Below are 13,442 nucleotides of genomic sequence, written 5' to 3'. Positions count from 1 at the left end.
GGGGGAGGGGGGAGGGAGATTTAGTAGTTAGTTTTACATGGGCCCAGGAAAAGCATTGTTTCTCGGTCTGCCTCTGAGGATGTCCACGGACAGATCAGCATGTGACACTAAAGCCTGAGTAGTGAGAGTGACATGCCTCCGGTGAGACACTGGGCTTCATTAGTCCTTTGGTGATTCACACGGAACAAGGAGAAGGAGGAAGGGTATGTGTACTATATTTAAACTAAGCAGCCTTATGATCAGAACTGACCCCAGTAGCTCAGTCTGAACCTATGTCCACCCAAACCCCCACCGCTCACCCCCCATTCTCAGACCTTCCAACCTAAGCTGAGAGCCCCCGCACGGCCTGCTTCTACTTCCTCTTCTGCTTCCTTCTGCGTCTAGCACCCATCTTCTCCTGGGGAGCAGGAGCCAGAGCTTGAGTCTCTCTTTTCTGAGTATAACTTAGCACTCTCTGGCATGCTGGTTTGCTTTTGATAGTGGTGGAGGGTTGGGGAGGTTTTCAATTAGTGAAGCTTTGGAAGGAAAAAGAAAACTAAAGAAAATGAGATAATGCATTCTCATTTTTGCCATCTTTGCATTTCAATCCTTTTAAGAATGCAATTAAATACAACAGTTTAAAAAAAACCAGATCAAGTACCCACTTGAGTCTCTCTGACACTTCCTCTCTCCACTTCCCTCTCCAGAGGAAACCATTACTAGGAATGTGGCATCTTTACCACATGTTTCTTATATGTGTATAATTTATGTTTAAGTATATAAGCAATACTGTTTTAGTTTCCCATTCTTCCATGCGCTATACCACACTATATGTTGTGTGTGAAATGGCCCCCCACAGGCTTATGTGTTGGAACACTTGGCCTCCAGCTGGTGACGCTATACTGGAATGCTGTGGAGCAGTGGTTCTCAGTCTTCCTAACACTGTGACCCCTTACTACAGTTTCTCACGTTGCAGTGAGCCCCATCCATACAATTATTTTCATTACTACTTCATAACTGTGATTTTGCTACTGTTATGAATTGTAACGCAAACATCTAATATTCAGATGGTGTTAGGGGACCCCGGTGAAAGGGTCATTCAATCCCAAAGGGGTCGCGACCCACAGGTTTAAAACCTTGGTGTAGAGCCTGTAGGATGCTGAGCCTCCCTGGAAGACATGTGTCACTGGGGCAGGCCTTGAAGTTTTGTACCCTGGTCCTACTTCCTACTCTTTGCTCCCTCACTTTGGACATGATGGGCCAGCCACTTCATGTGGCAACCCACGATGGACTGTGTCCCCTCAAACCGTGAGCCAAAATCAGCACTTCCTCTTTTAAGTTGCTCCTGCGAGGTATTTTGTTCAGAGCCATTAGAAACAAAATACACCATGAATACTTTGGATTTTTTTTTCTCTTCTCAGCATTTGGGCTTTATATAGATAGATCACTGTTTATTCTAACTCCTCCAGATTTGTTTGCACCATATCAAGAAAACCAGTTTATTCAGCCCTTCCCTTAAATTCCCAGCTGCAGTTGAGTCTACTGTTTTTTCTGTGTAAACATTGTACCAGCAAGCAAACATGAACCTGCCTTTTCCCGTAAGTATGTATTAAGTTCTCAAGAGCAGACATCCAGACATGTGACTGTGAAGGTGTGGGATACACACAGTCACATTTAACCAGCATCACCCATGTTGGTTTCCAAGGTGATCCCAGAAGCTCACACCATGACTGCAATACAAAATGGCTTCCCTTCTCCCTTTCCAGCATTTGGTGGTTTCGGGGTGATTGGGATCATTTGAAATGCGTATGAAATCATTTCTGTAGTCTCAATGTGCACTGCCTTCACAGTGGCTGGGACTGAGCACTGTCTTATGCTCATCAGCTTCTAAGGGCTTCCTTTTCTATGAGTTTGTCTGTTTTCCCAGCAGTTTGCCATGTTTAACATTATTTACAGCCAGGACAACACCGAGAAACCCTTTGCCTAAAAAGCAAAAACCAAAAACCATTATTCTTCAGAACCTCTTTATATTTTTTTCAATTGTTAGTCTATACAAATATTTTCATGTAGTAATTAATAGTCTTCACAAATATTACATTCTGTACAAATACAAACATTTTCTCTTGGCTGTAGTTTGTTATATAATTTTGTTTACATTAGGTTCTCTCATATAATTACCGTAAGTCTGACACAACCAATTAGGTCATCTTGTTCTTGATGATTTGTTCATTTTAAGTCATTTACCTTTGTCTAATGTCAGATTCCTAAAATGATATTCCTTCACATGTGCTGAAAGCAATTGAGTCTTAAAATCCTCCTTATTAGATATGGGGGCCTGCCTCTCAGTACTTAGAAGGCAGAGACAGGTGAATTTCTTTGAGTTTGAGGCCAGACAGTTCTACATAATGAATTCTAAGCCATCCCAAACTACATAATGAGACACTGTCTCTAAAATAAAATAAAATAAAATAAAATCTCTCTATCTATGGTTTTGATTCTGGGTCATTACAGCTTATAATTGTAAGGAGGGTTTGGGAGAGAAAATAAAGAGAGCTGGGCATGGTGGTGGAGAGCTGGGCAGTGGTGGCGTATGCCTTTGATCCCAGCACTCGGGAGACAGAGGGAAGCTGATCTCTGGGTTTGATGCCAGCCTTGTCTACACAGCAAATTCCAGGACAGAACCCTTTCTCGAAAAACCTTAGAAAGAAAGAAAGTGATAGAACCTAGTGGGGAAACCCCCACTCAATTCCCAATTTGGTGTACACCCAAAGAATCACGAAAAGACCATCTTGATGTAAATACACGAGGTAGTTTAATGGCGGAGCTCCTGGTCAAAACATATCTCACACAGGAGACAGTGGATTCGACCACGAGGCTTGAAAGCTAGGGGTTTTTATAGAAAAGGGTCTGGGGCTGGGGGAGGAATTGGCACGGTTTCACATGATTGGTCGATTTAAACATCAGCAGACTGTACATGCAGATCGAGGTAACAGCAGAGCATCTGGTTAACATTTAACTTAGGTCAGAAGGGCAGGAGATAGGGAGGCACCGGGCCAGTCCGGACATTCTTGTATGTCTTCCCTATCTTTATGGCTAGTTGGTTCCTGGGATGACTTTACAGCCTTTGTTCTTTGCTCTAAGCCCAAAAAGCCCTCCTAACTAGCAAGCTGCGTGAGTCATGGACCTTGAATAAACTTTCTGGCTAGGGCTTTGAAGTCTTGAATTTAGTTTACTTTCTTTTTTTCTTTCTTTCTTTCAGAAAGAAAGAAAGAAGGGAGGGAGGGAGGGAGGGAGGGAGGAAGGAAGGAAGGAAGGAAGGAAGGAAGGAAGGAAGGAAGGAAGGAAAAAGGAAAGAGAGAGAACATTAATCTCGTTGCTTTGAAAAAAGCTCCCTCCAGCACTAAAGATGCATACTACCCTGTGAGGTCAACCCAGTCTCCCAAGATTCCCACGGCCTAGATCTCTGGCCAAGACCTGGTATAGTAGCTATTCCTGGTAGTCAACTTGACTGTATGTGGAATGAACTACAATTCAGAATTGGAAGGCTCACCAGTGATCCTAATCTGGTGTCTGGGAGATACAAGTTTCTGACCTGAATCTTGGCACGGAGATCTTGAGGCATAGTGGCTATGAATTCCAGAAGATTAAGACAGGGAGAATCTGAGTTCAAGGTCATCTGGGACAAAGCCAGTCCCAGATCCAGGCCTGGTGGCACACACCTTTAATCTGGGCCACACCTTGTGCTGAAAACCTACAAAAGAACATTGGAAGAAGGAAGATTTACTCTCTCTCTCTCTCTCTCCTTCACCTTCCATTCACAGCTGCTGCTGACCATTGTTGGGAGTTGGGCTACAGACTGTAAGCCATCAACAATTCCCTTACTATAAAGAGTCTACCCATAACTTCTGTGACTCTAGAGAACTCTGACTAATACACCTGGTGTCAGATATTTGACCATTATAAAGAAAGAAGATAGAAAAAATAAAACAAACAAACAAAAAAACTAAGCAACATCCACAAGACAGGTGCACACTGGGTGTGTGTCACATAGAATTTTGATACACACAGAGCCTACAGAAGCCAAGAAAAAGACTCCCCAGTGAACACTCTTCAGTCTCCTGGAAACACCTTAGATGTGCGTGTGTGCTCTGACTCCAGAAGCAGACACCAATAGAAAGATTCTTTGCAGGTTTACTTTGCTACACTGACGGGGCATGCGTGCCTCTTCAAAGTAAGGAATTCAGGTCCTGCAAGTTCAATTCATTCATAAGAGTTGGGCCCAGCTGCTTACATCAAAGTGTTATCAGGGAACTAGGGAAAACATCTTGCAAAGACTAACTTTGATTTTGAAAAAATATAACATAAAAGCAAAATTCTAGGCCTTTAGGCCCAGGCTTGAGAATGTGACCTCTATGACTCATTGCTCCAAGGTATGCTAATCATAAAACAGATAGCGACATTCCTCCACCCACCTGCTTCCTGGGTTCAGGGAGTGTTCGTTCAAAGAAAGTCACCCTGACCCACCCTGACCATTGCTGGAACCCTCTATGCAAAGGTGCTATTGTTAGGGGCTCTTAGAAACTGTCTTGAGAAATAACCCTCACAATTACCAGGTATTCCTCGTGACTCTTGTGACTTTGCACTTCCTTGTGACTCTTAACTGGTATTTTTGGTATTTTCCAACAACACCCCCCATACCTCCTTGAGTTGTGGTTTCTTCCTTTAAATACCCACTTACCCAGCTACTAGGGGCATCACGGTCCTCTACCCCTGCGTGGTGTATGACTGTGGGCCTGAGAGCGCTCTTGAATAAAAGTCCTCTTGTAGTTTGCAGCAAGACCATTTCTTGTGGGTGATTTGGGGTGTCACCTCTCCTGAACCAGAACGTGGGGGAGCCCTCACATTGAGGGTCTTTCAATTCCTTCAGAGCAATTTACCAACTAAGACAAAGTGCCGTGAAGACAAAGCACTTCTTGAGCCACCCAGAGAACCACAGTATTATTTCAGAGGTGCCAGTCACATCCCTACCGTCCTCATCTGTGAAACAGCACATATAGAAGAGGACCCAGTAGCCAGAGAATTATACAGTATTCCAGAGTATTATGCCTTTGATATTAGTGTATCCCCCACAGACTCAAATGTTTGAACGCTTGGCCCTTAGCAGTTGGCGCTGCTTTGAAAGGTTCTTTAGGGGGTGGAGCTCCTAAATGAGGAGGAAGTGGATCACTAGTAGACAGGCATTGACAGAGAAAGAAAGAAAGAAAGAAAGAAAGAAAGAAAGAAAGAAAGAAAGAAAGAAAGAAAGAAAGAAAGAAAGAAAGAAAGAAAGAAAGAAAGGAGTCAATCCCTACTTCCTGTCTGCTTCTGGGTCAGCCAGAATGTTAGCCAGCAACTTCCCGCTCCAGCTGTCACCACATGCTGTTGCCACCGTGATGAAGACTAGATCCTACAACATACAGCCCAAAGAAATCTTTCCTCTTTAGCTGCTTCTTGTGTGGCATTTGATTGCAGTGTTTCATAGTTGGGGTTTCCATTGCTGTGAAGAGACACCATGACAATGGTGGAGAAACTCTTATAAAGGAAATCATTTAACTGGGGCTGACTTACAGTTCAAGAGGTTTAGTCCATTATCATCATGGAGGAAAGCATGGCAGCCTGCAGGCAGACACAGGACTGGAGAAGGAGCTGAGGGTTTGGCATTTGGATAAAAGGCAGCAGGAAAAAAAGAATAAACCACTAGGCCTGGCTTGAGCTTCTGCAACCTAAAACACGCCCCCAGTGACAAACTTCCTCCCACAAGGCCACACCTCCTAATATTGCAACTCACTAAGGGCTTAAGGGGGCCCATTTTCATTCAAACCACCACACACGAGTAAGAAGAGTTACTAAAATACTGTGATTCCTGGACAGAGTCAGGTAAGCAGATGTGTCCTAAGCTCCACTGGTGGGAAAACAGCGTCTTCTTCTATAAGAGACACAAGTACAGGGCCTCATTGGGAAGCAATATGAACTGCTGCAAGGTATAGTCATAATGTTTTAATTCATAAGCTAGTATTTTGGAAAACAAGAAGAGCTCTGCAGATGTTAGTCGTGTACCAAGTCCTCACTCAGCATCTCCCACGAACTCCAAAGACACTCAGCCTACTGTTTAAGAGGTCTCAGCAAGACAAAGCTTTTCCCAAAGAGATGAAGGGGACCAGAAGGCCAAGGGAAATTATATTAAGTCAAAGGCGGGTTCTCAGGTAAAACTCAGCCACAGACATTGGAATCTCACCCTGCTGTAAGTGACTTCAGACTGAGCTTTGGTGAGAGAGTCTTTTACTGGGCCCTGGAGAGACAGAATTCAGACATATAAACATACATTCATACACACGTTCGTTTTGTTTTGCTTTTCAAGGTCAGGTCTCTCTGTACAGCTTTGCCTGACTTGAAACTTGCACTGCAGACCAAACTGCCCTCAAGCTCAGAGATCCACCTGCCTGTGCTTCCTGAGTGCTGGGATTAAAGGCGTGAGCTACCAGTGCTTGGCTCTGAATTGTATATTTTTAAGGATACTGAAATTTACTTTGTATGGAAGCAAGGCACAGCTTCACAAAAGCACTTGGGTTGGGCGCAAGTCCTGTGTGTTGCCAGGTATTTTCTTTAGTTCCCTGGGGTCTGAGTTCACTGTGCTGCAATGGACGGACCTTTCTGTCCATGCTCATCATTCCCTGATTTAGTCATGTTTCATGTATGTGTTTTTGCTGTCTCTTTATGTATAAATCAGCCTAAAAGGACATCTCAGGACAATTGACACACACTGGTTTAAACCGTATTAGGATTCTCTGAGTATAGACTCCCTTCTGGTAAATCCTTCTCTCCCAATTTAGAATCACTCATCCTTACCCTCCGGATGAAGGTGTGGGCTTGATGTTACTTGATGACTGTTAGAATCTTCTCCCTCACTGAGAAAGGCTTCCTCCATTCTATCCCCTAGAGCACAGATTCTCAACCTTGCTAATGCTGCAAACCCTACATATAATATAGTTCCTCATGTTGTCCTGACCCCCCAACCATAAAGTTATTCTGTTGCTACTTCATAGCTGATTTTGCTACTGTTATGGATCATAATGTAAATAAGTGATAGGCAGGGTATCTGATATGTGACCTCCAAAGGGGTTGAGAACCACTGTGCTAGGGCCTTGCTTGGGGACGCTGTAGGGTGTCAAGTGAGAAGGATGTGTTCCTGAGGTCACTTGAAACTCTGAAATCACAATATCTCTGGTGCCCCCATGGCACTACCTTGGATGATAAGAAATACAGAGCATGAGCTTAAACTAGAGTACTGCAGACAGAGTTAGAAGACTTAGGTTCAAGTCTTAAATCTGCTGCCTTTTGCTGGCAACACCGATCCACAGCCATGATTCTGTCAAAACTGCCCTTGGGTCTTGAATCTTATGATGTTCAGACAAGATGCCACAGGGAAGTAAAAGAGGTCATGAAGAAGCAGGGTGGAGAGTAAGCAGCACGGAGCCCACAGCCAGACACTTGGAGCGAGACCCAGCTCTGTCCCCAAGCATGTATGAATGGAGGCAAGCCAGCTTGCTTACCCTTTACAGTAAGAGCCAGGCTCACACCCGTGTCAGAGGTCACAGGAGAACCTGAGCTTCTCCCTGGGTGCAGGGGAACCCGTTTAGACCATGATCAGTGTTCGGCCATTGTCAGGCTCCCTCAGAGCTCTGTCTCCTCCAGCCTGAGCCAATCCTTGCCAATTCTTCTTACACAGATTGTTCCTTCCTCTTGTTCCCTCTCCACCCACTCAAGCTATTACTCTCCCACTCTTGGGCCTCTGGGCAGCAGAACTGCTGGGCTCTCTGATCCCATTTTCTGGAATGTTGACATTGACTCAAACATCCCCTTACATCCATTAATTACATAATCAAGATCAGATGCGCAGTGGCCCTCGGGTGCCTGTAAAAATCATTTTAAAGCCTTAGACTACACATTCAGACATTTTTAAATCAAGCCACTGTGCCTTTCTTATTCAGATCCTCTGGCCTGGAACTCCTCCCTGTTCTCACTTGGATATAGTTTCCGATTTCATCTTGTGATCTCACGCCTCCATGTAGCTGCTCATTCTTTCCCTTCCTCCTTCTTCCTCCCTTTGGGACCAACTGAGGAAAAACAGTGTAGAACCTGGGTTTGAAGTGCCCACTTCCATGTCTGACGGGCCTCCGTTTATTTCCTGGTGTCAGACTTCTGAGGGTATCTGACCTTGGGTAACTCTTATTTGAATCCATATGCTTAGCTAGACACTCTTTTTGTTGTTTTGTTTGTTCGGTTGGTTTGGTTTTGGGTTTGGGGTTTTTGAAACAGTTCTCTGTGTAGCCCTAGCTGTCCTAGAACTCACTCTGTAGACCAGGCTGACCTCAAACTGGAAGAGATCTGTCTGCCTTTGCCTTCCAAGTGATGGGATTAAAGGTGTAAGACATTACTGCTCCTTTCCCACTGCCCTGCCCCTAGTTTAGCTAGGCCACTCTTAATGTAGTAAGAGAAAAAAAGATGCATTTTGCATCACATTTTACATCCATTTACAATAAATGTATTGAGGGTGGGGCAAGTTAACTGCTTTTTAGTTAGTGTTTTACTATAAAGTGTGAACCAGAATTCAAAATATTAAAATTTTCTTGGATTTTTCATCTCAGTCTTTTTTTGTTCTGTATAAAATTATATCTGACTCACAAGAACCCGAATCAGGGACTGACAGCCTTGTGCCCAGTGCCAAAGTTAATTCCTTTATTATGTTCTTACTCTGCACAAAGATAATCTAATTTCTTGAGCACGCACCCTCAGGTCATCTAAGAACAGCGACCCAGCTTTCAGATTAGCCAAAGCAAGATATAGGCAATTCCCAGACAGGGGCTGAATGCTCTGACCTGGTGAAGTTAGAGAAGCCAGTCGTGGGGACACAGGGAAGGAAGGCAGAGAGGGAAACTGACCTCAGCCAATCAGGAATGAAGAGGGTGTCGATTCCCTCTCAACCATGGAAATGTCAAAAGGGGAAGAGCTAAACCGGTCCCCACAGCACGGAGGGTACCGCCCAATCCTGCCTCTTTCTGTTCTTGAATTCTTCTTTGCCAAAATCAAGAAGAATGGTTCAGATATTTCCATTTGCAAGGCTTTGGAAAGTTACTTAAATCAAACTCTGCTTGTCTCCATGCCCCAGACCTCAGAGTCCCTGGATAGAAACCTGTGTTCCTCCTCTTCTGTTCTGCCCCTCTCACCCACTACCTCATACTCTCTCTTCACTCTTTTCACCCTCCCCTGTAGGGGTGTCATGTAGTTCTCCTGAGGACATCCGTGCCTGGCAGGCTGAGTTTTCTGCTCTAAGCTAATGTTGCATCTACTTCCATTGTATTTTTGTGAATTTATCTCTCATTGTCTTACCATGACCTTTCAGTCATCACAAGATCCTGTAACTTAAGCAGCACTTTAATCACAGATGGGTGGTAGTGTAGAATCCATGCCTCAATCAGGAAAAGCATAACGCAGCATGAAGCAAGAGTCTGGGGGAAAAGCGATCCTGGACTTTGGGCTCAGAGCAAAGGGTCTGAAACAGCTTTGGAGTCTCTGGGGTCTCTAGGACGCTGGCCATCAGTCCTGTCAGTATGCTGTGTGTCTTGCTAGCAGACACCAGACTTCATCTAAGACCTGGAGAATGGGGCAGAAAAGAGGCAAGGAGAGGTGAGTGTTTTTATATCCTCGGGATGTGAGGTGTGGCCATTGCCCTAGTTACTAACACAGCAACAGCTCCTGAAGGTTGTTGGGATGGATGTCGGGACTGGATGAAGCGGGAAAGATGTTTCCCGCTTCATCCAGTCTGTCTGGAGGAGGAAGCATGGACAGGCAAAAGACAATCTTACAGTACACACATCAACTGTTTAAATGACTTACTAAATGATGAAGGAGATTTTAGGTTAGTCCCTATGATGGTTTGAATATGCTTGGCCTATAGGAAGTAGCACTATCAGGAGGTGTGGCCTTGGAGGTGTGGCCTTGGAGGTGTGGCCTTGGAGGTGTGGCCTTGTTGGAGGAAATACAACACTGTAGGGGTGGGCTTTGAGTTCCTATGCTCAAGCTATGCGGTGTGTATGAGAGTATGGAATGAACCTCTGAAACTGTAAGCCAGCTCCAATTAAATGTTTACCTTTTTAAGAGTTGCCTTGGGCTGGGCGTGGTGGTGCACACCTTTAATCCCAGCATTTGGGAGGCAGAGGAAGGCGGATTTCTGAGTTCAAGGCCAGCCTGGTCTACAAAGTGAGTTCCAGGACAGCCAGGGCTATACAGAGAAACCCTGTCTCAAAAAACCAAAAAAAAAAAAAAAAAAGTTGCCTTGGTCATGGTGTCTCCTCACAGCAATGAAATCCTAACCAAGACAGCCCCATTTTAGTCATGACATTTACAAGATCGTTTTCCTTAGTTTTCTTGAACACTTTCATGAGTATCTTACCTTAAGCCTATTGTTTCAGGCTTTTAAGCTTTTTTGTTTTATTCGCTGAATTATATTGCACCTTTTCTTCTCCCCACTCAAAGACCAACTGAGAGAGTCGACGGAGCCAGAGAGATGGAGATCAAAATGTCTCCTCTCTTACTGACCAGTCCTGCAAAGAGTAGCCTTTAGGCATGGAACGAGTGTTTCCTTATGTAGCACAGAATTAAACAGGATGACCACAATGAGGGCCACAAAAGGAACCTCACCATGATCCCTTCCTGGGAGTGAGCTGCCCATAGTCAGAGAATTGAGAAGGGCTATGACAGCCTGTCTGCTTTGCCTCCCCTCCCCAGTTCAATAAGGCATTTGTCGTCTCAGGAGAAAACGACAGGGGAAAAGAGGCCACGAGTGTTACTGTGTGGAGACTATAACTCAGACTGATGGGAAAGGAGACGAATGCTCTCGGCCTGGTAGCTATTCTGAGTAGCAGCAATAAAGCTGTTCTATAATTGAGCAAACTGAGTGATTACATCTAGAGGAGTCTGTAAGCAAAATTAGCGAGAGCCAACTAAAGATCCATCACCCAAAAGCAGAGTGGAAACAGGGACTTCTATCTTCGTGGGAGGAAGGATGGCTGAGACAGTGAGGGAGTCGCATGGCATTCACATTTGCACACAAGGCCTGCCATCTTCAGGAATTAGAGCCAGAGGCTGAAAAGATGGAACAGCAGCTTAGAGCACTGGCTGCTCTTCAAGAGGACATATGTTTGATTTCCAGCACCTATGTGGCAGCTCACAACTATCTGTGACTCCAGTTCAGGTGATCCAATATCCTCTTCTGGCTTCCTCGGGCACCAGGGACATGCATATGGTGTACACATATACATACCAGCAGACATCCACACACTTTAAAAAAAAAAAGAAAGAAATTAGAGGCAGGGTCCTGGAGGGCGGGAGAAGGAAAAAAAAAAGAAATTAGAGCTAATTTAAAGTTATTTGCCATCATACTGTCTTCCCTCCTTCTATATTTAAGTAGAAGAAACAGAGGAGAAACGGCTTTCTGGAAACTACACACAGCTCTATGCCTTCCTAGGGCAGAAACTCATTTCGAAGGACATTTAATGAGACTATTAATAGCAGTGGCCATCATGAATAATTGAAATGCTCATGAGTTACTGTCATAGTTACTCCTTTTTTATTTTACTCAAGGGTAGATTTGATTAAGAAAGCATATGAGGATTTCTTAAATGAATACTAACATGACACATGGCAAGAATGACCCAACGAAGTGTCTTTAGGCTAATGACAGAGCTACAATATCAAGCAACAGCAAACCATGTCACTAAGGCTATAACATATGCAAGAATGATGTTGTTGAAGGTTAATGGACACAGTTCATATCATACTCTAAACAATAAGAGATGGGAGTTTTGAATTCTTCAGTTGGCTCCTAAGGAGCCAACATCATCAAAATGAAATGGTTGACTCTTTTTAGGGGGAGGACTGGGAACATGGTCTCCCACTACCACAAACTATGCAGTCAAGATTTCCCCACTTGGGGTCAGCATGTGTGAGGTGCAATGTGGAAGCCTTGCTGTTTTATTTGCTAAGTACTAGGCTTCATTGGCTAAATAAAGGTCTCAAATAGGTTGTTGCTATTTTGGTTTTGTTATGTTTACTTCTGTGTGTATGAGACAGAGAAAGAGAGATATGTGGTGTGTGTGTGTGTGAGAGAGAGAGAGGGGGGGGGGGGGGGGGAGAGAGAGAGAGAGAGAGAGAGAGAGAGAGAGAGAGAGAGAGAGAGAAAGCCTGTGTGTCATGGCATATGCGTGGGAGTCAGGACAACTCTCGAAGGTTGGCTCTCTCCTTCTACTATGAGTCTTGGGGATCAAACTTAGATGTTTAGGTTTGGTGACCAGCACCTTTGCCCAATGATTATTAAATGAGTTTATGCATGTTTGTGTAAGTAATGACTTACACAAAAAAAACTAACATTGTTTTTGTTTTGTTTTTCTATTGCTATACCAACCACCAACTTTGGCAAGCTTTTGTTCAATTCTGATTAAATTGTATAGGATGTTTGCAAATTACTATGGAATAAAAAGCAGAGAGCCTGAACACTCTCCTGCTCAGCTTGAGGTTGGCCTCAGTCCTTGTACTACCCTCCCACTCTGAGGAGAGCCTGAGGGGAGCCACTTTCTCCTCAGCAACAGGTCGGAGGCTCTGTTGCTATGTGTCTGTGACATAGGAAAGTAAGTACCAATCAGAGAGGAGCTCTGGTAACATGACTGTGACACATCACTATAAGTAGGACAGCCATCTGACATCCTCTGGCCCTTCTCCTCTCCATCCCTAAAGGACAGGAGAAACAACATCTACAATGGCCAAGCCCACCTTCAAAAGACAATGCTACATCAAAAGACATCTAAGACCGTTGTATAGAAAGCACTCACGTTGCTCTAGCATCAATTTGGGCCATGGAAATTACTCCCTTTACATAAACAGAGTCCTGAAGGAAGTGGTCCCCAACAGGGGCATATCATCCTATTCTGTGGACATCGTGAACATCCTCATCAATGACATCTTCGAACGCATTGCTACGGAAGCCTGCCAGCGGATGTTCCTCAGAAAGCGCTGTACCCTCACCCCAGGAGATATCCAGCAGGCAGTGTATCTGCTGTTGCCAAAGAAGCTGGCTACGCTTGCCGTGACTTTTGGAAGTAAAGCCGTCCACAGATTCATCCATTCCTAAGCTCCATCCATGTTCAAGCCTAATTGAAACTTGGGGAAAGTAAATGAAATTGGCCATAACCTTGGTTAGAGTCACTTATTTACTGTGCTCTATTTTACATGTATAGGATGTTTTGCCTGGTACCTGAGAAGGCAGAAGAGGACATTGGGTCCCCTGGAACTGGAGTTACAGGTAGTTGGAGTCTACATGTGGATGTTGGGACCCTAACCCAGACCCTCTGGAAGAGCAGCCACTGCTCTTA

General features: G+C 44.4%; 1 protein-coding gene across 1 annotated transcript; it reads left to right on the top strand.

The window, feature by feature from the left end:
• The first annotated feature begins 12,751 nt into the window (after positions 1 to 12,751).
• On the top strand, positions 12,752 to 13,251 carry LOC110308608 (histone H2B subacrosomal variant). Its single transcript, XM_021181038.1, has one exon. It carries the CDS (start codon positions 12,830 to 12,832, stop codon positions 13,199 to 13,201), a length of 372 nt encoding a protein of 123 aa, XP_021036697.1. The 5' UTR covers positions 12,752 to 12,829; the 3' UTR covers positions 13,202 to 13,251.
• The last annotated feature ends 191 nt before the right edge of the window (positions 13,252 to 13,442 follow it).

Source organism: Mus caroli, chromosome 13 (genome assembly GCF_900094665.2).
Source record: "Mus caroli chromosome 13, CAROLI_EIJ_v1.1, whole genome shotgun sequence".
NCBI classification, from domain to species: Eukaryota; Metazoa; Chordata; class Mammalia; order Rodentia; family Muridae; genus Mus; species Mus caroli.
This window is presented reverse-complemented; position numbering and strand designations above follow the sequence as displayed.

Excerpts from the sequence above, each read along its gene's own strand:
- LOC110308608 (XM_021181038.1), top strand. The coding sequence starts at position 12,830 with ATGGCCAAGCCCACCTTCAAAAGACAATGCTACATCAAAAGACATCTA.